At 58.4% G+C, this 25,108-nt stretch overlaps 1 protein-coding gene across 4 annotated transcripts; it reads left to right on the top strand.

Annotated features, from left to right (window-relative positions):
- Positions 1–428: 428 nt before the first annotated feature.
- Positions 429–24,739, top strand: KCNJ4 (potassium inwardly rectifying channel subfamily J member 4). 4 transcript variants are annotated; one of them, XM_007189053.3, is made up of 3 exons: positions 429–1,299; positions 22,462–22,554; positions 22,992–24,739. In XM_007189053.3, exon 3 carries the CDS (start codon positions 23,031–23,033, stop codon positions 24,366–24,368), a length of 1,338 nt encoding a protein of 445 aa, XP_007189115.1. In that variant the 5' UTR covers positions 429–1,299; positions 22,462–22,554; positions 22,992–23,030; the 3' UTR covers positions 24,369–24,739. The 4 variants fall into 4 exon arrangements, with proteins under 4 accessions (XP_007189115.1, XP_007189114.1, XP_007189117.1 ...); XM_007189052.3 differs by lacking the exon at positions 22,462–22,554 and having other exon boundaries at positions 430–1,299; XM_007189055.3 differs by lacking the exons at positions 429–1,299; positions 22,462–22,554 and adding an exon at positions 11,941–12,049.
- The last annotated feature ends 369 nt before the right edge of the window (positions 24,740–25,108 follow it).

A 25,108-nucleotide genomic window follows, 5' to 3' on the forward strand; every position in this document is an offset into this window, starting at 1 on the left:
GGAGCGGGGTGTGTAGGGTCCTTAACTGCCCGTTCTTCAGGAGGGGAAGGGGACCATAGAGGGGAGTGGCCCGACGCTACCGAACCCGGTACCGACCCTCTCCCACCCACTCCCTTCCCAGCACGGAGGAACCCTCTCCACCTGCCCCTGGGGGGCGAGAAAACCCGGGAGCGCACCCTCGGAATGGGTTCTGGGAGGAGTGCTCCTGGAGGGAGGAGGAAAACCCGGGCAGGATCTCGGGCAGGAGCGGACCACGCGGCCCCCAGCCCGTGCTCAGCCCGTGCTCAGCCCGCGCGGCCGGCGGGTGGGAGGGGGTGTCATGCCTGGCTAGGCTGAGGAGAAGGGGCAGGGCCGGGCCCCGCGGGCCGCCCGGGGCTCCGGGGCTGGGGGTGGGGGCGCGCGGCCTCCGCAGTGGGGCGCGGGTCACGTGTGAGGAGGGGCGAAAGTCTCGCAAAGCCGGGCGGCGTGCCGCGAGTTGGGAGTTCTCGGCGCGCCGCGGGCGGCGGGAGCTCGGGCTCCCGGGCAAGCCGGGGACGCGGCAGAGGCGGGGGCCTGGGTCCGAGACCGCGGGGGCCGCACCGAGAGTGGGAGGGAGAGAGAGAGACAGAGGCAGGGACCGGAGCGAGACAGAGACACGCAGGGGAGAGACAGGGCAGGGGTAGAGGAAGGCAGGGGACAGACTGGGAAGGCGACGGAGACGAAGACAAGGACCGGCAGGGAGAGACCGAGAGACCGAGGGGGCAGGAGAGACCGGGAGAAACAGAGAGCCGAGGGCGCGGCGGGGGAGGTGGAGGCAGAGCCGGGGCTGGCCGGCCGCGAGGGTCTCGGGGCCAGAGGCGAGCGCAGCGGGGCAGGGAGCGGAGCGCAGGGCGGGGGACAGCGCAGAGTGACAGCGAGAGAACAGTGGGGGCGGCGGAGGGAAGGCGCCTGCGGCGGGGGCGGGGGGCGCCAGCGCCATGGGTCCCCGGACCCCCGCGCTCTGAGCCCCGGCCCGGGGCCCGACGATGCTGAAGCCGAGGCGGCGCCGAGGGCGCGGCGCGGGGCAGCGCTGAAAGTTGGGCGGCCCGCGGGGAGCGGCGCGGGGAGCGGCGCGGGACGGCCCGGAGGCCGCGAGACCCGGGGACCGACGGACAGACCCACAGGCAGCCGGGGAGGGGGGCGGGGCCGGCCCGCCGAGCTCGCGGGGAGGGGGCGCCGGGACACCCTTCTCCCCGCCCGGGACGCCGCCCGCCCGACTGCGCCTGGGATGTAGCGCCCGCTGGCCGCCTCCCGGAGACTCGTCGGACCCTGCGCCCCGCGGTAAGCCGGGCCCGCGCTCGCCGCTGGCGCTGTCCGTCCGTCTGTCCGGCCGCGTGCGTGTCTGTGTGTCCCAGGGCCTGGCGGCTCGGTCCCCGCCCGCTCAGCACCTTATCCCTGACCCGGGTTCCCGCGGCCAGGCGTGCATTCAGCGCGGTCAGGCGACTCCCCGGGACCTGGTGAGCTCTGTCCTCTGTCCGTCGTCGGGAGCGTTGAGATCTGGGTTTCTGCCAGGAAGGGGGGTAGAGGTGAGTGAAAGGGGCCTTGATCTCCTGCCCCGGCCGTGACCTTTCCCTGCCTCTACCCACCCCCAGCTGTCACACTGGGTTGGAGGAGTTTCAAGGCAAGTGACTTGTGTCTCCTTTCTACCTCCCCAACTGCAGCCTGTTTGCAAATGGCCCTGACAACAAAATCCCACTTCTCATGTTTTGAGCACCTACTTTGGACCCCAAGACCCTAGGGTTGGTGGACAGGTATCCAGAGAAGAAGGCAGTTCACATTTCACAGTGGTGGAAACAGGCTGTGGAGAGAGGCAAGACTGCTTTTCCCTCCCCAGACGGAGAACCCCAGGGAAAGAGAGCCCTGGAGTAGGGAAACTTCCCTGCAACCGTGCCGGTGCTCAGTGTCCCCCGACCAGAATCTACATGACACTTTTGCTCCCAGAGCCTAAGCTCTGGGATGGGGAGAGGGTGGGGGAGGGGAGAGACAGGTGGAGGGTGGCCTGGCTGAGTTGGCAGGTGAGGGCCTCAAGAGAAGTAAGATGTCAAGAAGCAGGTTGAGAGAACGGGGAGCTGAGGGAGGGAGGCCTAAGGGCCTCCCAGAGAGGAGCCAGACCCGTGTGTGTGTGTGTGTGTGTGTGTGTGTGTGTGTGTGTGTGTGTGGAAAATGTCTGTTCTGCTTCTCCCCCACATCCAGTCTTGTGACCTCCAGGGCTTTGGGGCTTTTTGGAGCTGTTGGCAGGATTTGGGGGACCTGAGAGCCAAACGGTGGTCCTGGCTTGGCCTGGGATGAGGGGAACAAAACCTCGAAGATGGTGGGTGGGATAAGGGCTGAGGTGCAACATGGCAGGAGCAAAGGCTGCTGGCCATTGAGCTGACCCATAGCCAAATGGGAGTCTGGAAGGCTGAACCTAGAATATTCTACTCTGTTCTCCACTGGGAGGATGGGCTCTTTCTGGGGTTTTCCACAGTGGGCAGTAGGCCTTGTATATCCTCCATTTAGGCTTCTAGAAATCAGCTCAGCTAGCTGAGGAACCAGCACGGTGGACAAGTCACTCTCCTCCCTGACCCTCAACTTCCATATCTGTGGAATGAGGACACTATTCCCTGTCCCACTGACCTCCAAGGGGAGGAGGGGGCGCCTGGGCTCATATGAGCTGAGGGCTGTTCAGGCTGGGGAAGCACTGAACACATGGGAGTAAGGACTCATTTTACCTTTGGAAAGATGACCAGCTAATGGGGAGAGGGGAATATGGCCTGAAATAAGGCTGACCAAGAAGGGGAGTATCCAGAATTAGAGGGGGGGAGCTGGGGCTTGGGAGCTATTCCTCAGGAACCTTTGGGTTACCCTCGAAAGAGAAGCTCCTCTCCCATAAAAAGTGTTGGGGTGACTGGGAGCAGACAAAGCTGGCCTTGAATTTCTGCTGGGTGACCTTGGGCAGCTGGCCTGACCTCTCTGAGCCTCAGTTTCTTCAACTGGAGAGTGGGGATGACGGTACTGACTTCACTGGGTTGCCAAGTGGTTTACAGACTAAGTCAGGCCTCTGGAAGCAGCTGACACAAGCCTGGAGCATAGTAGGTTCTTAACAGACATTTGCGGAGCAGAGAATAAAGTAGCTTTAGGAGATGCCGTGAAAAAATTTCTTAGCTTAGGATCTAAGAGGGAAGGGGAGGAGGAACAGTGTAGGCTTACAGGGCGGGCTGGTTCTTAATGTGGATCTGGGGGAGGCGGGGGCGTGTGCTGAGGGGGGTGTGAGGAGGAGGGGGCCCCTCTGCGGGGACCACTGAGTCACGAGGACATGTAAGCGACATGACAACCAGCAACATGGTAACCAGGAGACTAGCGGCGGTGGGAAATGGAGCTGGAGCGGGGTGCTGGGGGGGCAGGACTGGCAGCACCAGGCCTGGAGGGTCCCAGCAGCAGCCAGGCCGGCCTCTCAGAGTGAGGAGGGGAGGCCCCGAGGCCAGGTGGGCTAGGGAGGAGGTGGGGGCCGGCATTGAAGGATGGAGGCATTTCGGGGTCTGCTGGGCAGGGGGCCTTCTCCTGCACCTCCCCAGGCTCCTCGCTCCTCTCCTCCACATCTCCACTTTTCATGCCTCTCCCCCTAGGATGCCAAATTTGGCTCACGCAATCTGTCGTCTCTCTTCTGAGATTGGCATCGGGACCAAAGCCGAGTGCATTACATCACCACCGCTCCCCTTGCACGAGGAGAGAAGGAGAGGGAGGGACAGAGGGCTGGGGGGCAAGCGGCCAACCTCAACTTTCTTTCCTGTCTTCCTGCTCACTCTTCCCCCTCAGTCCCAGGTGTTGGGGGCTTCCGGGAGCAGCCAGGCAGGGCCTCGAGGCAGAACAAGGGCTCTAATCTCGGAGATCCCAGGGCAAGGCAGGAGGTCAGGCCATGTTGCTGTCCCCCTGGCTAGGTGAGGCCTGGGAGGCAGGGAGCCTGGGTTCAGGACCCCAATCTGTCATTGCTCTGCTGTGTGACCTTGGGCAGCCCCCTCACCCTCACCCCGTGCAGAGTCTACATCTGTATCAAGAACAGTTGGCTATTCAAGATCTTGATGACTCTCCTGAAAAAAGATGCCCTTGAGTCCTGCTGCTCTCCTGGGCACAGAGGAGGAGTCCTGAATTTTGAATGGCTCTCTGTGACCTTGAGCAAGTGACTTTACCTCCTTATGCCTCCATCTCCTCACCTGTAAAATGGGGTGATAGAACCCTCAAAAGCCCTAGATGTGAAAGAGGTACTAGACACGAAAGAGGGGGACGGGGGAAGAGACAGGGTCTCTGTCATGAAACCAGGCACTCAGGGGCCCCACGGCTCCCGGCACGCTGGGCTGGAGGTGGGGGGCAGGCCGATGCAGCCATTGGCAGGAGAGTGTTTTAGTTCAGACAGAAGGCTTGGCACTTAAATCACTGGTCTGATGCCCTTATTTTACAAAAGTGGAAACCGAAGCCCAGGGAGGGAAGTGGACTCCCCCCGCCAAGGTCACACTGATGGTTTGGGGGTGGAAGAAGCAGAGCTGGGGCCTGAACCCAGGGCTCCTGGCTCCCAGCCCTGCCTGGAAGTAGACAGAGAGACAGGCAGATACACACACCTCCTGTGGAAGACTGTGGCCAGCCTGGACAGGACCCAGGAGCTTTGAGGGCCCAGTTCTCACTTTGGCCCCCTCCCTGTTCCCTTCCTGCTCCTTGACTGCCCCGTCCTCGCCGTCCCTGGCCATTATTCCCGTCCCTCACTTGGTCTATTTGAAGAGCTCTCTTTCAGGCTCATTTTCAAGCCAGTTTCAGGCAGTCCCAGTCAGGGACAGGCTGGATTTGGGGTTAAGATGGAAGATTATGGCCCCTTCTAGAAGATTCCCAGAGCTGGAGGTGCATCTGTGGATGTTTTGTGAAATAGTGAGCTCCTTATTCCCGGAGCTATTCAAGCAGAACCAACTGAGTACCTGCCAGCGATCTGACCTGGTGACTCCTGCTTTATGGGTGAGGTTGAATAACATCCCCACCTTCAAAATCTCAAGAGTCTTTGAAACCCCCAGGAGGAGCTGGGAAGCAGCACTCATCACTTATCGGCTTCCCAGTAAGGAAACTCACGTCGTCGTGCCAGGCATTGGACTAGGAGCTTTTGTAAATTCCTTCTCATTTAACCCTCCCAGCAACCCCACAATGTCGAATTGAGGTCCCCGTGTTATAGATGGGGGGGCCACGGCTCAGAGAGTCTCTGTGATTTGTCCAAGGTCGCACAGCAGGGAAGTGGAGGAGCCTGGGTCTGAGTCCGGGCCAGTCTGATTCTCCGGGGCTGTCCCTGGGACTTCCTTGAGGAAAGAGTGGAAAACGTCGTCCCTCCCCTGGGCTGGGGCTTGGCAGGAGGTGGTGCGTCGCCCCACAGCATGACACCCCCTCAGAGATCCCATGGGGGCTCTGTTCTGAAGACATAGAAATAGACATGCGCCCAAGGGGAGAACTCATTTTACAAAGGGAAAGACTGAGGCTCAGAGACAGAGAATGGCCTGCCCAACGCTGACTAGAGAGTTAGATATGAGCCAGGGCTGTGTCCCCTGCACCAGTGGGCAAGGAGGGGCCTTTGGGCTGATGGTGGAGCGAGGTCTGGGACTGGAGGTGCAGACTGCTGGGTGGTTTGGCAGAGGGCTGAGAGTGCTGGCTCTAGGCTAGGGCCGTGGGTAAGGGAGCCAGCCTTGGGAACAGGGAGAAGGGAGCAGGAAGAGAAACCAGCAGGGATAGCATGTGCGCCTCTGTCCTCCCTGGTCCTGCCCCAGGACCATCCACAGATGTCAGTGTCATACAGCCTGTGAGGTCAGGAGAAACTGTAGATGGGACCTGTCTGGCAAGAGAGGGTCTTGGAGCCAGCAGCCTTGGGTGTGGCTCCCTGTGTGACCTTAGGTCAGTTCCTCACCCTCTCTGAGCTTAGTACGCCCATCCGCGTGGTCAAGAATCTGGACTAAATGATCTATTTCTACAAAGTAGCTGCCGTTGGGCTGTCTCTCAAAGTGCTCCTCCCATTCCCATGAGGACCCTGGGCCCTGGGAGAAGGGCGGGCAGGAATCCTGGGGGTTGGCATAACCTTTAAGCCTCCTCAGCGACTCAGTCCTCCTTGGGGTGTGGGGGGATCTCCGAGCACAGCCCTTCTTCTCCTTTTCATCCTTATTTTTCTCCTGCTCCCTCTTCTCCTCGCTACGTGGGCTGATCGCTGCTCAAACTTTTAATTCAGATGGTAATTGAAATAATAATATGGGCTGAGGCCCCTCTGCTTGTGACGCTGCAGCTGGTGGAGCTCAGCTATGAATAGACCTTGAGTCACACACGCGCGCTCCTGCAGGCGCGCACACGGGCCTGACGGGGTGGTGGGTGGGGTGCAGCCGGGGGGACAGGGGAGCTCACCCTCCAGTTTGCTCCGGGTCTCAGCCCCCCATTCCCAAAGGCTGGGGCCAGTTCTGCCCCTGCGGCCCGCCGTCTGGTCCCTGTGTCGGACCTGACTTGGGGCATCGGTGGGTCCCTCTGTTCACAGAAGGGGAAACTGAGGTTCAGTGAGGGGGAGGGACCAGCTGGACACAAATGGAAAGTGACTGGACTCAATTTGAACTGATGGGTTTGGTTTCACCTGGTTCTAAGACCCCTGTTCCTTTTCAGGACACACGGGCCAGGCAAATGGGTGGGAGGAATGCTGGGGTGCAGCCCCCGTGGCCCCCGGCCCATGCATCCCCCTGCCTCACCTCCTCCCAACACACACACCCACTCCAACTCGCACACTCTCTGGCCCACTATCACACACGCTTTCTCTCACACACTTGCACACACTCACATCCACTCACTCACATCTCATACACGCGAACTGCTCGGATAGATGATGCTATTGCTTGGCCGCTGGGGTGACAAAGGTTTTCCCAGAGGTCCAGCTGCAGGAAGGGGACAAGGTCCAATGTACCAGGCTCTATGCTGGACTTTATATTCATGATCTCACTTAAACCTCCCCGCCACCCTCTGAAGGCCATCACTCCCACTTTTCAGGTGAGAAAACTGAGGCTCAATGAGAAGCAAGAGTTTGCCCCAGGTCCAACGGGTAGAAAGAGCCACATGTTGTTTGTCCCGCTGGGAATGCACCCAGCCCCAGTTCTAGCCATTCTGCGACCCTCCATTTGGCCTCTGAGGGAGGGAGGGTGCATCCCGTCCAGCCTGGGGCTCCCCTTCCTCTCCCTGCGCCAGTTCCCCCACTCCTGCCTGTGGCTACCTGGTCAGTCGTTGACCAGCCCTACTGCCAGATGCTGGAACATCTGGCCTATAAGCAGGGGGAGGTGCCCATGAGGAGCGTTGGCAGCTCAAGGAGAGGGGCTACCAAGGAAGGTGGTCCTTGGTGGTCCAGACCCCAGCTGGTGCTGTGTAGGGAGTTGGCGTTGCCATGGTGACCTATCAGCCGGCAGCTTGGGTCTAGGCCTGCTTGGGTGGTCCTGGGGGGGGGCGGGGGGGGCTTCAGAAGGGCAGGGGGGAGATGCGGTGGGGCGTAGGTGCAGCTGGGCAGAAACAGCCCCTGGTCTCGGATGAAGGAGGCCACTCTCCCCACCTTTACCCTGCAGTGCTGGTCTGCTCCTGTGTCTGCTTTTTCTCTAGCACTCTGCTGGGAGATGGAGCAGTGGAGCCCAGAGACCACAGTGATTTGCCCAAGGTCACACAGTGATGGTGACAGAGCTGGGGCTGGACCAGAGCTCAGGGCTCCTTCTGATTCCTTTGCCTCCCCTCTCCCAGGGCTGCCGACACCTCTGTCTCCCTCAGACACTCCTTGTATCTATGCAGGGGATGAGCTGATCTCCTGGGAAAACCCCTAGGTTGGAGAGAGGGGCAGGGACAGCAGCCCCTTGTCACAGTGGGGGCAGCTGAGCGAGGAAGGCAGGCCTGGGATTGGATCACTCACTTGTCCCGAGTGACATTAACCAGGTCACCGTCCCCCTGGGAACCTCGCTTTGCTCCTCTGTGAAACAGGGGCTACCTGTGGTGATGGTGGGGGGAAGTGCCTGGCTTCTTCCTTTTGCTGCCCCACCTGTTCTCGGAGCCCATCCCAGCTCCACCTGGGCAGCAAGGATGGGAGGGGACCTTAGCTAGGCTGGGGAGGAGGGGGTACATGCACAATGAGGGGCTGATCCCATTTTACTGATGGGGAGATTGAGGCCTGGGGAAGGGAGTTTGCCCAACCTCGCCTTGGTGGCAGAATTGGTACCAAGTTTTACTGGCCTCTGGGACACCCCAGCGAAGTCTTTTCCCCACCACCACCCTACAGCTCCTCTCCGACCCCCACCCCAAACTCCCTGAAGGAGCCTCCCCTCTCCCATTGTAGGCCTGAGAAGTCTAGCCCACCGCACCCCACCCCCCCGAAGAGTTAAGGTGCCACTCAGCCTAGGGACAGATGGAATAGGGGTCAGCAATGGGAGAACTCCATGAGGCCATACAGGGGAGGTGGCAGGCACAGAGCTAGAGGGGCCCTGGCTGTGGGTGACGTGAACCAGGGGCAGACGGGGCTGCAGTCACTCTGACACATGGGCATCAGAGCCCCTCACACCCTTTTGAGGGGGAGCTCACCATCTCCCAGGGCAGCTCACTCGTGTCTAGAAGGTTCTGCTAATTGATACCTGCCTCCCACTTTGGCCTTGGCTCTGCACTCTGGGGCCTGAGGAATCTAGCCTGTTCCCCTACCAGAGGGAGGGCAGCTTTCCCCTGCTCCCCCAAGGCTTCTTTCCTCTGGCCTCAGTAGTCCCTGCTGAGGCCTGTGGATGAGAAACAGAAAATCTGGGTTCAAGTCCAACTCCACCCCTGAGTTGGCTGTGTGACCTTAGGCAGCCTTTTCACCTCTCTGAGCCTCCATCCCCTGACCCTTAGGGTGAGCTTGTGCCTCTGCATCTGCGGGTTGCTGGGAAGATCTCTTGAGCCTGGGAGTGTAACATGGCCTGCTGTAGACATGAGCTTCTGTGTGTCCTGACCCCTCAGTGGCCACTCTTGGCAGACGTACAGGTCCCCGGTCATCACCTTCAGACACTTCTCCTCTGGCTGTGTTGAGTGTCAGCACCTGACCTCTGTGCTGAGCCCTCCAGACCTGCTTGGGTGGGGGCAGGCCTGGCTGAGCACCAGCGCCAGGCTGTGCAGCTGCAGATCCTGAGGCCACCTGACCTTGGAAAGAGCCTCTCTCTGGCTGGGCTCCAGGGCCACCCCCTAGACATGGGGCAGGAGCTGGGCCACAGGGAGGAGAGGGAACCAAGTGGGGCAGAGAGCAGGCCATGGCCTCGTGCTGGAGCTGGCCCGGGTCCCTGAGATGACAGGCCAGGGGACAGAGAGAACAGACAGGCAGCCATGGGAAGGACTTACAGTCCCCAGCTGCATTAATGGCATGGCAGAGCCTCACTCCCCACACTCTAGGGAGCTGCCTGAGGAGGGGATGAGCTCCCTGTCATGGGAGGTGGGCAAGCAACTACTGAATGGCATCTGTTAGGGGGATAGCAGCGGGTTCTAATACAGGGCCAGGGAAGGGATTGGACCCAGAACCCGGAGTCCCTGTTGTTTGGACCGCAGTGCAGAGGTCCTGTGACCCTAAGGGTCTAACAGACTGTTCCAAATATTCCCCCTTGACTTCCAACAACTCTCCGCACAGTGTGTGCCCCCAAAGCCCATGATCCAAGAATGGTCAATTGCAGCTTCAAGATAAGCCCTAGATCCCATCTCAACCCATTCACAGCTCCTAAGCACCCCGAAGGTCAGTGCTTTTCAAATTGCATGCAGGTCCTGACCCATTAGTGGTTGTGAAATTGAGTTAGTTGAGTCCACTACTTATGCTTTTTTTTTTTTTTTAATGAAATAAAAAAGAAAATTTCGGGCTTCCGTGGTGACGCAGTGGTTAAGAATCCGCCTGCAGGAGACACGGGTTCAAGCCCTGGTCCGGGAAGATCCCACATGACACGGAGCAACTAAGCCCGTGTGCCACGACTACTGAGCCTGTGCTCTAGAGCCCGCGAGCCACAACTACTGAGCCCCCGTGCCACAGCTACTGAAGCCAGTGCACCTAGAGCCCGTGCTCCGCAACAAGAGAAGCCACAACAATAAGCCCGCGCACTGCAACGAAGAGTAGCCCCCACTCGCCGCAACTAGAGAAAAGCCCTCATGCAGCAACGAAGACCCAATGCAGCCAAAAATAAATAAAATAAAATAAATTAATTTTTAAAAAAAAGAAAATTTCAAGCACTTGTATGTAATGAGGGTATTATTTTGTGATGCTCTTGTTTCATCTCTTAAAATATATGGACTGTATCGTATGATGAGTAGCAATGTAAAATATGTTTTTTTAATATATAGATTTATTTATTTATGTATTTATTCTTGGCTGTGTTGGGTCTTCGTTGCTGTGTGCAGGCTTTCCCTGGTTGCGGTGAGCGGGGGTTACTCTTCGTTGCAGTGCGCTGGCTTCTCACTGCGGTGGCTTCTCTTGTCGTGGAGCACGGGCTCTAGGTGCGTGGGCTCAGTAGTTGTGGATCGCGGGCTCAGTAGTTGTGGCTCGCAGGCTCTAGAGTGCAGGCTCAGTAGTTGTAGTGCACGGGCTTAGTTGCTCCGCGGCATGTGGGATCTTCCCAGGCCAGGGCTCGGACCCATGTCCCCTGCACTGGCAGGCGGATTCTCAACCACTGCACCACCAGGGAAGTCCTACAATATGTTTTTACTCTGGGTCTTGGTCAGAAAGTCTGAAATTTACTGCCCTGTATAAAAATCCTGGAGGCAACACTGAGAGAGGCTTGAGTGTCCAGATTCCTTTTTTCCAGGGTGCTTGGGTCCTAAGAATATAAGTGCTGAGAATTGCAGGATGCTGCTATTCTGTCCTCAGACCTTCCTTCCTTTGCCCAGCAGCCCACTTAGCTCCAGGCCCCCGAGCCTCCTGGTCAACCCCCCCCCCCACCGCCTCGGGGCCTAGGTCCCACTCTCTGCCCCGCCCAGCCCTGCTTTGTCTTTGGGCTCTCTGTTTGCCGCATGTCTTTCTGGTGACCTTCTCTTCAAGCCCTCTGGCCGTGAGGATCCTTTCCTCCGTCCTCATCCTCACATACTTACATGTGGAGCTCAGCAAAGCAGGGTGGTGTCTTACTCATTTCTCCTCTCCCAGCACACAGCAGGTGCTCAATAAGTGTTCATTCATTCCACAATGACTTATGGCGTGCCCTCCAAGGGAAGGCACTGGGCTGTGTTGGACACATACTAGGCAGGAGAGCAGCTGCCCATCCAGCTCAGCATATTTTTAGGGTGATGAATGAATGAATGAATGAATGAATGGAGTCTGCGAGTCTCTGGCCTCAGGAGCCGGCTGGCAGATGGTCAGAGATGATGTGTGAGCACGTAGCTCTTTGCCTGCGCGTAGTAGGCATTCTGATAGCAACAGTCCCTCACGGCTGTGGATGAGCAGGAGTGTTCCTACCGCTGTCTGGCCCTTCCGAGGCCTGTCTGCTGCGCCCTCTCCTGCTGGCCCTGCCCCGGCACTGCTTCCTCCTGTCCTTGGAGCTTCTTTTATGGGCCTAGGACCCTGGGTGCCCCGCTAGGAGGACACCTGGGGACACCTGCTGAGAAGCCAGTGCTCCGTAGGAGTGTGAGGCCGAGGCCCGAGGCCCTGGACGTCCTGCCCCACTCCAGCACCGCAGAAGATCTCCTTCTGGTCTCCACTCAGGCCACCTCCACTGAGAGGTTCTCCCTAACTCTGGTGACAAAAATAGCTCCTCCCTGGTCACGTTCTGTCACATCACCCTTGCTTAGGTCCTTCACGGGAATTATGACAGGCTGAAATTATCTCATCTCTTTGTTAGTCGTCGGATGTTTATTAAGTGTCTGCGTTGTGTCAGGCACTGGGGTTCAGGGGTGAAGCAGAGAGCTGAGGTCCCGGCACTTGCGGAGATTGTGGGTGAAATCAGTTTGGATTGGATAAATGCTGTGAGGAAGATCAGGACGCAGACAGAGAATGCCTGGGGGGCCTCTTGGAGGAGGCAGCCTTTGAGTCAAGATCTGAATGGTAGGAAGGTGTGAGCAGTGGAGTCTTGGAGGATTTTATCCAGAAAGGGCAGCCAATGTACAGACCCAGAGGGACAAGAAGAAAGGCCTGAGTGGTCGTGGGTCAGGGGTCGGGGTGGGAGTGGAGAGGGGAGACTGGAGGGCAGGACGGCACCGTGGGAAGCCGAGAGCTCCACGCTGAGGAGTGACGTGGGTCCTCAGCCCGTGTGGCGACAGACTGCACGGGGAGTGGAGGCAGGGAGGCTCAGGGAGGACCCCGTGCAGTTGTCGGCAATGACGTGGCTTGCGGCAGGGTGGGCGCTGCAGGCTGGCTGGACTGGGCGTGGGGCCCGCGTCCAGGTCCCCTTCCTGCGGTTCACCTGCTTGAGGAAGCTCCTGAACTCCCGGTGGGGATGGAAATAACAGTGCCCACCTCCAGGGTGTCGTGAGGGTCAAAGGAGTGGCCAGGGCTTGGCCCAGAGTACACACTAAATGTTAGTTATCCTACCATTATGATGACTCTTGGGTTCGGGGAGGGTTGAAGGATGATGCCCAGGTGTGATGCCTGAGCGGCGCCCCCGGGAGGTCACAGACGGAGATGGGGAAGGCAGGGGAGGGGCGGTCCTTCCATCTTGGCTATGCTGGGTTTGTGATGCCTCTTAGACACCCAGCAGACACTGGAGCAGGAGCCAAATCTGCTTGTTTCTGGAGGGCGATTGGGGCCGGGTGGTATTTTTAGTCAAGGCTGAGCCTGGACACGGCATGGGTTCTGAATAGAGAGGCTGGGAGAGGGGCAACCCGCAGAGGGGCCCTCAGGCCTGGAGGACTCGAGGAGGGAGGCAAGGGTGAGCCAGCTGCCTCCATCAGAACTGCTGGGAGGACCGTGGGCTCAGAGGAGCCCTGGAGGGGGCTGCGGAGAGGACTGGAGGTGATGGTAAGTCATCCCCTTCACAAAGGGTTTTACAGTTGATAACCCCTTACCCTCCACTGTCACTGTTCATCTTGGCAACATACCTATGAAGTGGGTGTTGTTCCTCCCCTTTTTATGGATGCAATTCAGAGAGATTAAGACATTTTTCCATGGCCGCTCAGTACCAAAGTGAAGTGTTTGTTCTCAGGCTTTCTGGGATCACAGTCACTTTTGAGGACCTTATGAATGCTATGACCCTTCTCAGAAAATACACATAGGTACACACTAGTTTTAAAACTTTCTATGTGTCTTTTTTTTTTTTTTTTTTTGGAGGTAATACATTCATATGGTTCTAAAATTAAAGACACAAACGCGAATACAGTGAGAATTCTTCCTCCCACCCCTCCCCCAGGCACCTGCTTCCCCTCCCCGGAGGCAGCCAGTGTCACCAGTTTCCTGGGTCTCCATCCATAGACAAACACAGAAAAGCAAACGTGTATCTATAAATTTCTTTTCTCTCCTTTTTTATACAAATGGTAGATACCGTGCTCCGTGTTCGTCACGGTTACCTTCTTTCACTTAAAAACACATCTTGAAGACCCACACCGCTTCTTACCGGGCTCCCCCTCCTTTTTTCCTGGCTTCACGGTGTGCCATCGTGTTTGGGCTGCTTCCAGTCTGGGCTGGGCAAACCAGGCGCCTGGCTCCTCGAGTGCGTGAGTGTCTGCAGGCCCAGGAGCCCACACAGGTGTCACGGGCAGTCCCATGGCTCTCCGAAGCTGCCCGGGGTGGCCTTGGCTGAATTAGCCCTGGCGCTTGGCTCTGACCCCCCTGACCCACTCCCCCTCCTCCCCACACCTCTTCTTAGGTTCGGCCTGTGAGCCCAGCAGAGAATGCCGGGAATCCTGTGTGAGTGAGGGGGCATCAGCCCCCACTCCCCAGACTCTGGGAGACCCTCTTCCCAGGCCAGCAGCTCCAGCTCCTGGAGTCTTGTTGGCTGAGAAGCCAAGGATGAGGCAATGGGGGGAGGGGCTGGCAGTGATCACACCCACCCCTGGCTGGGGAGCTGGGATCAGGAGGGCAGATGTGGGCTGTGCTGAAGTCACCTCTGTTCCTGCCCCCTGTCCCCACCCCCCAACCCTGCCGAGCACCTTGCCTTTTCCTCTGCCCATGAGGAGTCTTCACCCTTTTTGGCCAGGGAGAGAGAGCATCCTAATGGGGAAAAGGAGGTGGCGCTACTGGCCTAGGTGGTCTGGGCTGGTCAGGGCCAACTGGGCTACTCTGCTAAAACTCCCTCTTCTCCCGGCTTCAGGGGCCCCGCTGTCCTGCTGCTCCTCTCCCTCTGCCCCTTGGCCTCCATCTGCTGAGGCAGGTTCTCCTCCGCGTGCAGGAGATGCTCGGGGCTGGGTCTGAGACCCTCTTCTCTTCTCATCCAGCATCCCTGCCTGGGCGATCTCATCCACTCTTACAACTTACAGCCTCATCCAGGTGTGCACGATCGAATGAGTCTAACTCTGTCCGGATCTCGGGGGCTGACATGCCGTGGACTTCCCGGTGTGGACATTCCAAGGCCACTGCACACTAGGAACTGGTCCTCTTCCAGCATCTCACCATTACCTATTCCTGACACCCCTCTTCCCAACCCCCCACTCAGCCCATCGCCACACCTGGGGGCTCTTTGTCCAGAATGTGTCCCCAGTCTCTTTACTTCTCTTGAGCAACACTGCCACCACCCTGGCAGCTCCAAGCCACCGTCATCAGCCGCCTGGGCAGCAGCGGTAGCCCTCTCGCTGGCCTCCAGCTTCCACTGTGCCCCACAAAGCATCCTAACGTCTCATTCCAGTGTGTGCCCCATGATCAGACAGCAGAGGCCTCTGAGGCCAGACAAGGGCAGGGGTGCCACTGGGGCCATATTGAGGATGTTTTATTTTTGAAGCCTGGTGGTGAATACACAAGGGTTTATTATATTACAGCTTATTCCTATTTGTCTTAAAGATGTCACATGAAAGTTTAAAAGATCAAACCAGGCAAAACCTCACCACCTGCCCGTTTCCCATAGCAATGAGGATGAATTCTGAAACCCTGCCCACCCTTCACCTCTGGGGCCTCATCCTGGGCGACTCTCCCTCTTGCTCACTTCAGTCCTGCTATCTGGCCTTGCTGCAGATTCTCTTTCTGGAATGTTCTACACCCCTCTTTCACACAGATACACAATTCTCCCGGTTGTCTTGGCTCCCACCAACTACTCAGGTCTCAGTTTAAATGTCATTTTCTCAAAGAGGCCTTCGGGGACCCCCATCAAACTACGGCCCCATGTCTTCTCTCTCACATCACACCATAATTTTCCTTCAAGCAGCTCACCACAGCTTATGGCTGCCGCCTGTGCAAATGCTTGTTATGTGTATAGCATCTCTCCCCAACCGATGCATAAGTTGCGTGAGTCCACAGCCTGTGCCTGACCCACAGCAAGTGTGCGATAGTAACTGAGTGAGTGCCTATGAGGAGTGAGCATGCAGCAGAGCAGGTCCCTAGAAGCCACAGCAAGGCAGTGGGGGATTGAATCCCACCACCAGTGAGGGAGCAGATGTTGTTCTGGAAGAGAAGCCTTCGGGGATCCGCTCTTGCCTTCAAATTCCTGTAGGGGGAGGGCGAAGGTGTCTGGGGGGCCTCTTTGGTGGGACTGTCTGGCCAATAGAAGAGGCTCCTTTCGGGGCAGGGAGCCCTCCATCTATCAGGGCAGGGGCCAGGCGTCAGCAATGCAGCACAGGGCATACCTGCAGGTTGGAGCAGTGGCCCTTCCGTCCTCCAGCCACCAGCTCCTGCCATTTGGCCATGACTGGAAGGTCCGTCTGGACATTCTGGGGAATTTGCTTTCTAAACCTGTTCACTGGCTGGCTGAGTGGTTGGGAGGTGCGGTGTAGAGCTGGAGGAATGAGCCAGTTACCCAACACTGCTCAGAGCCCCTCTGGAGCCCAGAGTCACCTGTGTGTCTAGGCTCTGGCTGGACCTCAAATCAGGGACCCAGTTCCTGGCTCCAACTTGCCCTATGACCCAGTTTCTCCTTTCCCAGTAGGACCTGCTGGACAGAACCTGGCACAAAGGAGGGCAGGTGTGATAAATGTTTACTAAGTGGAAGAAACTTTTGATACGACAGTGTATCTCTGAGGCAGGAGAGCAGAGTGTCTAATGAATGTGCTCTGGCATCAAACTGCTTGGTTCCAAATCCTGGCTCTACTACTTACAAGCTGTGTGACCTTCGGCAAGTTACCGAACCTCTCTGTGCCTTGGTTTTCTTACTTCTAAAGTAGGGATGGGGCATTCCCTGGCGGTCCAGTGGTTAGGACTCGCAATTCCACAGCAGGGGGCACAGGTTCAATCCCTGGTCAGGGAACTAAGATCCTGCAAGCCACATGGTGCAGCCAAAAAAATTTTAAAAATAAATAAAGTAGGGATGAAAACAGAAACTTCCTCTGAGGTCATGATGAGGATGACAGGAATTGATCAGCGTAAAGCACTCAGAACAGTGCCCGCACAGAGCAAGTGCATACTAAATGCTCCGTGTGGATTTCACAATGTCACACTGCTGGCCAGTGGGGGAGGGGCTACGTGTGCAGTGGGATTTTGGGGTACAAAAGAAGGTGAGTGGGAGGAAGAGAGTCTGTTGAGCCCCCACGGTGTGGCCTGCACTTTTATGATGGTTGACAATCTGCTTCTGGTCCTCACGACACCACCCTGCAAGGTAGGCGTTACTGTGTTCCTTTGTAAATAAAGGCACTGAAGCTTAGAGGTCAAGGATCCTGCTGGAGCCAGACGGGACTGAGCCCACTTCCGGCCCAGCTCTGTGAGAGTCTGAGGCCACTGCTCTTACTCACCTGCTCCCTAGTGCTGGTGTTGGAAGAAAAGTTGGACGGGGCCGCATGATGGGTGCAGGATGGGCTCCGGGGCATGACATCTGAAATCCAGGGGAGGGGATCGAGGGAAGGACTGTTCAGCCTCTGAAGTGATTTGTACCACTTACCAACCACTTACTCTGTGCTGGGCACCTGTGCATAATCCCATTTACCTCTCAGAATAATCTTATGAGGTAAGGAATACTCTTAGTGCCACCTAAGGATGAGGCGTGCAGGGACCAGAGAGGTTAAGTAACTTGCCCAAGGTCACACAGTTGGAAAGTGGTACAGAGACTCCAGAGTCAGAGCCACTGCCCTGGGAGGGGGAAGATGTGGGCTCTGGAGATTCATCGAGAGAAGGTAATCAGACCTCCCAGGGTCTGAGGAGCAGGACAGGGGCCTGCAGAGGACCGTGGGCAGGACGGGACACCCCCATGGCTAGATCCATCCTTAGCCACCTCTTACTCTTTGAGGAGCACAGCTGCCTGCACTTAAGTCCTTTCCCTCCTCCAAATCCCTGTGTGTGTGAGATGAAAGGACGCTCCCCACCAAAGCAGGTAGTCTAGGCCTGAGAGGCCTCAGTCAGAGCTGGGGTTGGGGGCAGGCCCTGTGCTCCTCACAAGGCTGGGAAATGGGGCAGTGGTGTTAACTCCTTCCACTTCCCCCAGGGAAATCTTCTCTTCCCCCCACCCCCCGGCCCTGCACCGCCCCCATTTCCCCGTGGGTGCACCCTCTGGTAGAAGAGGCAGCCTCCCCTCAGGCCCGAGAGGGACTCAGGGGTGAGTGGGGCTCATCAGACTCAAGAACACCCACCGGATCACCCGCCTTATTTCAGACTCTGTGCTGGGCTCTTGCTTCATTACATCTTCCCAGCTCTCTGGCCAGAGAGCAATTACGGTCCCCCATTTTACAGATGGAAAGAAGGAGCCCCTGGCTGGAGCAGGTAGTGGTGGAGCCAGGACTTGAAGCCAGGTTTCCTGGTCTCCCAGGCCAGTGTTCTTACATCGTCATCATCATCATCATCACCTTCATCTTGTCTCATTCGTTGCGTCTTACCTGCAATGCCCTGTTGAACCCTCAGCTGATGTTTCTGTTACGTAGGTGACGTAGGTACTGCTAGCATCATCTCCATTTTGCAGGTGAGGAAACCGAGGTCCACAGAGGACGTGCTAGGAGGTTGACAGAGCTGAGCCTGAGAGCCTAATGTGTTGGTTAAAGCCCCAAATGTGAGGCTTTAACCAGCACATTATTTTCATAAAGTTGAAAAGAAGCCGAGTGAGGGTCAAGGGGCTGCGAGGAAGCAGGGCTGGCGGCTGGCACTGCAGCCACGGAAGGCTTCAGAGAACAGAGGGGGCTCGGGCTGAGGCTGGAGAGCTGGGGAGAGGCATGAGGGGGTCCGGGTTAAACAGGGCATCGTTGGAGGTGAACGGAAGGCCAGAGGCTGGGAACCAGGGTGAGCCAGGACCTGGACCCACCCAGGCCTGAGTCGGAATCCCAGTTTTGCCACATCTGCTGTGTGACCCCCATCCCCATCCCTACTCCCCCACCCCCACCCCCAGCCTGTGATTCTTCAGCTGGGAAGAGAAATAATAACCCTGCTTGTTGCTGTGGTAGGTGCTTAATAAATACTTGTTAAATTAACAAAGAGTTGTAGTGATGTTTCAGCAAGAGGGACCAGACAGCGCCTGGCATAGAGCTGGCACTTCCAGAGTGTTCCCTCTCTGAGGGCGGCCACCGAGAGGGATGATGGGTTCAGCTGGGCCCCACTCTGAGCTGTGTGACCTCGGGCAAGTCCCTCCACCTCCCCTGCTGTCCCACCCAACATCAGTGGGGTGCTTGAAGGCCTGCAGGGGGCTAAGCACTCCCTACGTGTGGGCTTCTGCCCCCTCCCTTCCTCCCGCCGTCCAGGGGCTGAGTGCGGCCAGGCCAGCCTGCCTGGGCCTCAGGACATGCTGCTGCTGCTGCTGTCTGGGGCCAGAGGGCCTGCGTGACGCACCTGCAGACGCCACCGTGACTCCCACCAGTGGCGGGGGGTGCTCGTGGGGAGATTCGCCTGCACAGCCTTCCCAGGCTGCGGGAACCTCTGAGGCTGCCGCCACGTTATTGGCTTTTTTTCGGCAAAGGGAGCTGTGGGCAAGGAGGGGGCATTTGGTGTCATCATATCATAGGGAAAGCCTAAGAGGACACAGGTGTGGGTGGTCCTCCTGCCTCTCCGGAGCCCCTGGCAGGCCGGGTCCAGCCCTCCCTGACTCCTCAGGAAGGAGCAGGGTAGAGATGGTGCCAGCGAGCTGACAGCACTGCTGGTCACCTTCACTCTCTCCCTGAGGCTCAGGTGTCCATCGCCAGCTGCTGACTCACGTGCCACAGCCCTGCTCTCAGCCTCAGTTTCCCTAGTTGTCCAGGATCCAGATGTTCACAGCACAGCAAAATTAAAAACCAAAAAAAAAAAGTTGGTAACTTGCACAGCATTGTCGATTCTTCACTTGGCTAAGAAAAGACATTACATTTCAAAAAGCAGCCAGCATCTCCCATCCCCATTATTTCCCAAAAAGAAAGAACGTTCACCATGAAAGATGTTGCAGGCTGCACTCTTAGAATAAAGGAGGGAGAGCCTGGCTGGGAAGGGGAGGGACTTGTTCCAGGTCACCCAGCAAGGCAGCCAGAGCGCCCGGCCCCCCGGGTCCCCACCATAGAAACCCTGTTCCCCAGTGTGTGCTCACAGGGCACTTTTGGTGCAAGCGGGTTAGACCAGCTCCCTTTTTCCAGAGAAGTACGCTTAATTGTAGCCATGGTACAAGCACCTGAACAGCTAGGGCACCCTTGCTCTCTCTCTCTCTTTTAATAAAACATCTATGTTTGGAGGAAGACGGTACCCAATTATCAATGCCTGTCGCCTCTTTCCCATGATCTGTGTCCCTTTCTCTTTCACGCTTTTCCCTTGGGTCCTTGTGCCTTCGCCAGGAAGCCCCGTGTGACAAACAAGGGACAGAAAAGCTAGCCGTCTCCTGGCGGTTGTGACCCGCGAGCGCGCGCCGAGCTCCGTACTCCTCACTTTGTGGTCATCCTCGTGTGGTGCGGGCAGCTGAGCCTCCCGCTCCTGCAGGGGCTGTGGTGATGGATGGAGTGGTGGTGTATCTGGGCAGGTCACTGAGGACGAGGGGCTGGGCCCTCACCAGCCCAGGATCTTCAGGGGGACGCCCCACACACGGGCTGCCCGTGGTGGAGGGTGTCGGACCTGGTGGCAGCACCTGTGCTGGCGGGCAGCTTTCCCAAAGGCCCAGGAGTGGATGTTTCTGAGCACCGCCCGAGCTAGCGGGCACAGCGGTGGTGGCCCCGGGCCTGGCCCAGGGCAGGGGCTCGGGGAACGGTTGCTGTGACCGGGAGAGGAGGCGTGGGGCCGGGAGATGAGCTGTGCCCCACCTCGGGCTACATGTGGGTGCTGGGGAGAGGGAACTGGGGTGACGGAAGGGCAGGGGCTGGGGGCAGTGTTGAAGTGGAAGGTGCGAGTGTAGGGGGTAGGGACGTACAGAGTCTCGTCCTGGGGCTTGGCTGAGCCTCCTGTCACTTCCACTCAGGGATGGGAAACAGTGGGCAGTGCTGGTGAGGGGAGCCCCGTGAAGAACTCTCTCCTGCAGCACTAGATGAACCCCCAAGGTCAGGACCAGTTCCTCTGGGCAGAGATCGAGGGCCCCGCAGCACCCTGGGCTCCTGTTTGGCCTTGGACAGGGCCCTTACCCTCTCTGGGCCTCACCATCCTCATCCACCAAAGGCCCAGGTTGCTACACTCTGTCCCCTCTGCCTCTATCCTGCAAACCTGAGGCTGGTGGGTCCAGGGCCTGCCAGGGCTGGGCTGGTGCCCTCTCTTCCCTAACCCGAAGTCCTACCCCATCCCCCTCCGGAGAGGAAGCTCCTTTCCCCAGGAGCACCTCCTTGACCTTCCAGGCGTGGAAGTGAGGTGATTGCTCAGGGCTGGCCCACCTGCTCTGGGACCCTTAGCAAGTTCATTTCAGCTCTGAGCTTCCTTGGCCTCAGATGTAAAATGAGGGTCTTGAAATCAGTGATCTTGAAACCCTTCCTACGAGCTCTGGTTCTTTCTGTGGTGCTAATGGATGCATTTGAGATGGTGAGACAAAGCAGAGAGGGATGTATTTAGCGAAGGAAGACCTCCCTGAAAGCCATTTATAGCCTAGAAGGTGCCCCTGTCCCCCAATGCCCTCAGGGCTACCCACCTGGAGCCCTGGCTGTTGGGACTCTAGGGGAGGTAGCAGAGAGGGTCTGGGATGCCCAGTTAAAATCATGACCTCTTAAGGGCCAGCCCTGCACACCCACATTACCTGTTAGGTCTTTAGACTGATGGGTCTCACTGGTCCCGTTTTCCAGATGAGGAAACTGAGGTGCAGAGCAGTCACGTAACTTGCCCAAGTTACATGGTGGATCTGCGACTTCAATCCAGGACTGTGGGATCCAGGGAGCTCCTTTTAAGGGGTGAAGGGAGGAGAACCCAGAGTCAGGGTGGGGTGACCGCAGGGGAGGAGATGGGGGCAGGGCTCACTCTCCCTGGGCTGAGAGAGGGAGTTTCTCCCGGGAAGAGGCAGGCTCTGAAGCTGTTGATCTCTAAATTACAGCGTTGGCGCGCACCGGTTGCTGCGGCAACCAAGTTGTCCTGAACCGGGGAAGTGTATAAACATTGCCACAGATGCACAATTAGATCAGGAAGAAGAATAGAACAGAAAATAGAAACTTCCAGCCTTATATAATTCTGGGCCAAAACGTTACTAGGAACCCGGGCCCGGGCCCAGCCCCGGCCCTACCATCCACCGGGGCCCTGGGCGGCACCATCTCTCTCCTGGGGCCCCAGTGGAGGGGAGGGTGAGGGGAAGGTCTGCCCTCCTTGGGCCCAACTGGCACGCCCGCCACCCTGGAGGGTGAGAGGCCGCCTCCACCGAAACAGCTGGGGATGCTGACAGGCAAATCCTGCCTCTCACCAGCTTCCTCCTGCTCTAGGAAGCGGGAAAGAAGGCAAGAGGGCAACTGGCTTTAACTGAGCACCTACTGTCTGCTCGGGTCCTGTGAGGTAGGGTTTTGATCCCCGTTTTACAACTGAGGAAACTGAGGCTCAGAGAGGTGAAATGAGTTGCCTGAATTTACATAGCTAGGTAGTGGTGTGTCTGCCTCTGCCACCCCAGGTCTTCACACCGCGAACTCAGCAGTACTGACAGCACCTGGGGACTGAAGAGTTAGACACGCCTGGACTTGGACCCACTCACCAGCTGTGTGGCCTTAGACAGGCCGGTTTCCCTCTCTGAGCCCCCGTTTCCTCACCTGTGATATGGAAATAGGGATGCCTACACGGGAGCCAAAAATCAGGGCTCCCCTTACCTCCGTCCTGACCACCACATTGGAGTCTTCACCCACCACTGCTCCCAACAAGTTTGGGGACAGGACAGGAACTGACATTGGGCTGTGGGTCCCAGCACTGCCCAGTAGAACTTTCTGCAGTGATGGAAATGTCCTGTATCTGCTCTGTCCAGTATGGTGGCCATTAGCCACATGTGGCTACAGAGCCCTTGAAATGTGGCGAGTGCAGCCGGGGAACTGAAGCTAACATTTTATTTAATTTTAATTAAATGTAAGAGCCACAGGTGGCCAGTGGCTGCCGAACTGGACCGCGCAGGAGAATGTCCGGCCCCCGAGAGACCCAGAAGGGCAGAGGCTGAACCCAGGGAGGTGAGCGGGGCCCAGAGCATTCACAACTCCCTCTGCTCAGGGCACGTGGGACAAACGGTGGGAGGGTGGTGCCGAGATGGGCATCAGGAAGCCTCCGGAAGAGCAGGCACAGGAGGTTTTGTTGGGGGAGGAGAGGCAGCGTGAGGGGCTGGGACTCGGACCTGGATCCCGGCGGCCTCAGCTTCTGGTCTGGCAGACCCCGATCCCGGAGCTGGGCCAGCCACGGAGGCACTCCCTGCCTGTCGTCAGAACCACCTTAACATTCTGCCCACGTGGTGGAGGAAGCCTTGGGTCCCAGTCCAGGCTCTGCCCTTTCTGAGCATCATTGGGTGGGTTCCCTGCAGCCCTGGAGCCTGGGCTCCCGGGGCCCTTGGAGAGCAGCTCCCACGGCAGCCACTCGCTCCCCAGCGTCTCACGTGTCTGCTTCTCCCCCGCAGGCCCTGCGTCTTCCCAGGTGACCACGCCGGCTTCAGGACATGCACGGGCACAGCCGCAACGGGCAGGCCCACGTGCCCCGGCGGAAACGCCGCAACCGCTTCGTCAAGAAGAACGGCCAATGCAACGTCTACTTCGCCAACCTGAGCAACAAGTCGCAGCGCTACATGGCGGACATCTTCACCACCTGCGTGGACACACGCTGGCGCTACATGCTGATGATCTTTTCTGCGGCCTTCCTTGTCTCCTGGCTCTTTTTTGGCCTCCTCTTCTGGTGCATCGCCTTCTTCCACGGTGACCTGGAGGCCGGCCCGGCGGGGGCTGCGGCGGGGGCCCCGGTGGTGGGAGGCGGCGGGGCGGCCCCGGCGGCCCCCAAGCCCTGCATCATGCACGTGAACGGCTTCCTGGGTGCCTTCCTGTTCTCAGTGGAGACGCAGACAACCATCGGCTACGGGTTCCGCTGCGTGACGGAGGAGTGCCCGCTGGCGGTCATCGCCGTGGTGGTCCAGTCCATCGTGGGCTGCGTCATCGACTCCTTCATGATCGGCACCATCATGGCCAAGATGGCGCGGCCCAAGAAGCGGGCGCAGACGCTGCTGTTTAGCCACCACGCGGTCATCTCGGTGCGCGACGGCAAGCTCTGCCTGATGTGGCGCGTGGGCAACCTGCGCAAGAGCCACATCGTGGAGGCCCACGTGCGGGCCCAGCTCATCAAGCCCTACATGACCCAGGAGGGCGAGTACCTGCCGCTGGACCAGCGGGACCTCAACGTGGGCTACGACATCGGCCTGGACCGCATCTTCCTGGTGTCGCCCATCATCATCGTCCACGAGATCGACGAGGACAGCCCGCTCTACGGCATGGGCAAGGAGGAGCTGGAGTCGGAGGACTTTGAGATCGTGGTCATCCTGGAGGGCATGGTGGAGGCCACTGCCATGACCACCCAGGCCCGCAGCTCCTACCTGGCCAGCGAGATCCTATGGGGCCACCGCTTCGAGCCCGTGGTCTTTGAGGAGAAGAGCCACTACAAAGTGGACTACTCGCGCTTCCACAAGACCTACGAGGTGGCCGGCACGCCCTGCTGCTCCGCCCGGGAGCTGCAGGAGAGCAAGATCACCGTGCTGCCCGCTCCGCCGCCCCCGCCCAGTGCCTTCTGCTACGAGAACGAGCTGGCCCTCATGAGCCAGGAGGAAGAGGAGATGGAGGAGGAGGCCGCGGCCGCTGCCGCCGTGGCCGCGGGCCTGGGCCTGGAGGCAGGCTCCAAGGAGGAGGCGGGCATCATCCGGATGCTGGAGTTTGGCAGCCACTTGGATCTGGAGCGCATGCAAGCCACCCTCCCGCTGGACAACATCTCCTACCGCAGGGAGTCCGCCATCTGACCTCCAGGCCCGCCCTCTCGCTTCCCACCAGAGCCTCTTCCGGGGGTGGGCTGCCAGGACACCTCCACCGCACTCAGGACAGAGTGGCTCACCCTGGCTCCACGGACCTTCTGGAGAGAGCTGGGGGCTTCAGAGACTGGGAGACCCCTTCCTACTGACTCCAGAACCCAGGCCTGGGAAAGGGCCAGGATACCCTCGGTCTGGTCAGCCTGGGTTCTCCAGCACCTACCCACTGGCGGCTCAGGAACCCCAGACCCACCACCCTTTCCCCACCGACCCTTCAAGGACATTCCCCCTTTGCTCTCAGAACCTTGGGGAAGGCGGCTGGACTGTCGGGGGGTGGGCATCTTGGGGTTCCGGGGTGGGCCGGTGGTTAGTTTGAGGGGGTGGGAGGGGGGTGCGTTTCTTTTGCATGACTGTGGTCTGTGGCTCATGACTTTCTTTTGTAAATATCTATAAATGGAGAGATGGAGGCACCACATCCACCTTCTGCCATTTGTACCTGCAGGACGAGGCGGTGCAGCCCCTCCCTGTGCACCCCTCCCACTCCGCACCCATCAAGCCCAACCTTCCCCTGCCCAGCTGGCTGGTCCCTTGAGACCCTCGGAGCCAGCTCTCTTGGCCCCTGGATAGTGCTGGGTTTGGGTGCAGAAGTGGGACCTCAAGGAGCAGGATAAGGGCCATCCCTCCCTGTGGTCCCTCTGGGCCTGCAGGCCCAGCCCAGGTTGACAATGGAGTTT

Source organism: Balaenoptera acutorostrata, chromosome 11 (assembly GCF_949987535.1).
Source record: "Balaenoptera acutorostrata chromosome 11, mBalAcu1.1, whole genome shotgun sequence".
Lineage (NCBI taxonomy): Eukaryota > Metazoa > Chordata > Mammalia > Artiodactyla > Balaenopteridae > Balaenoptera > Balaenoptera acutorostrata.

What these genes read in the sequence shown, in the direction of transcription:
- KCNJ4 (XM_007189053.3), top strand. Translation starts at nt 23,031, where the DNA reads ATGCACGGGCACAGCCGCAACGGGCAGGCCCACGTGCCCCGGCGGAAA.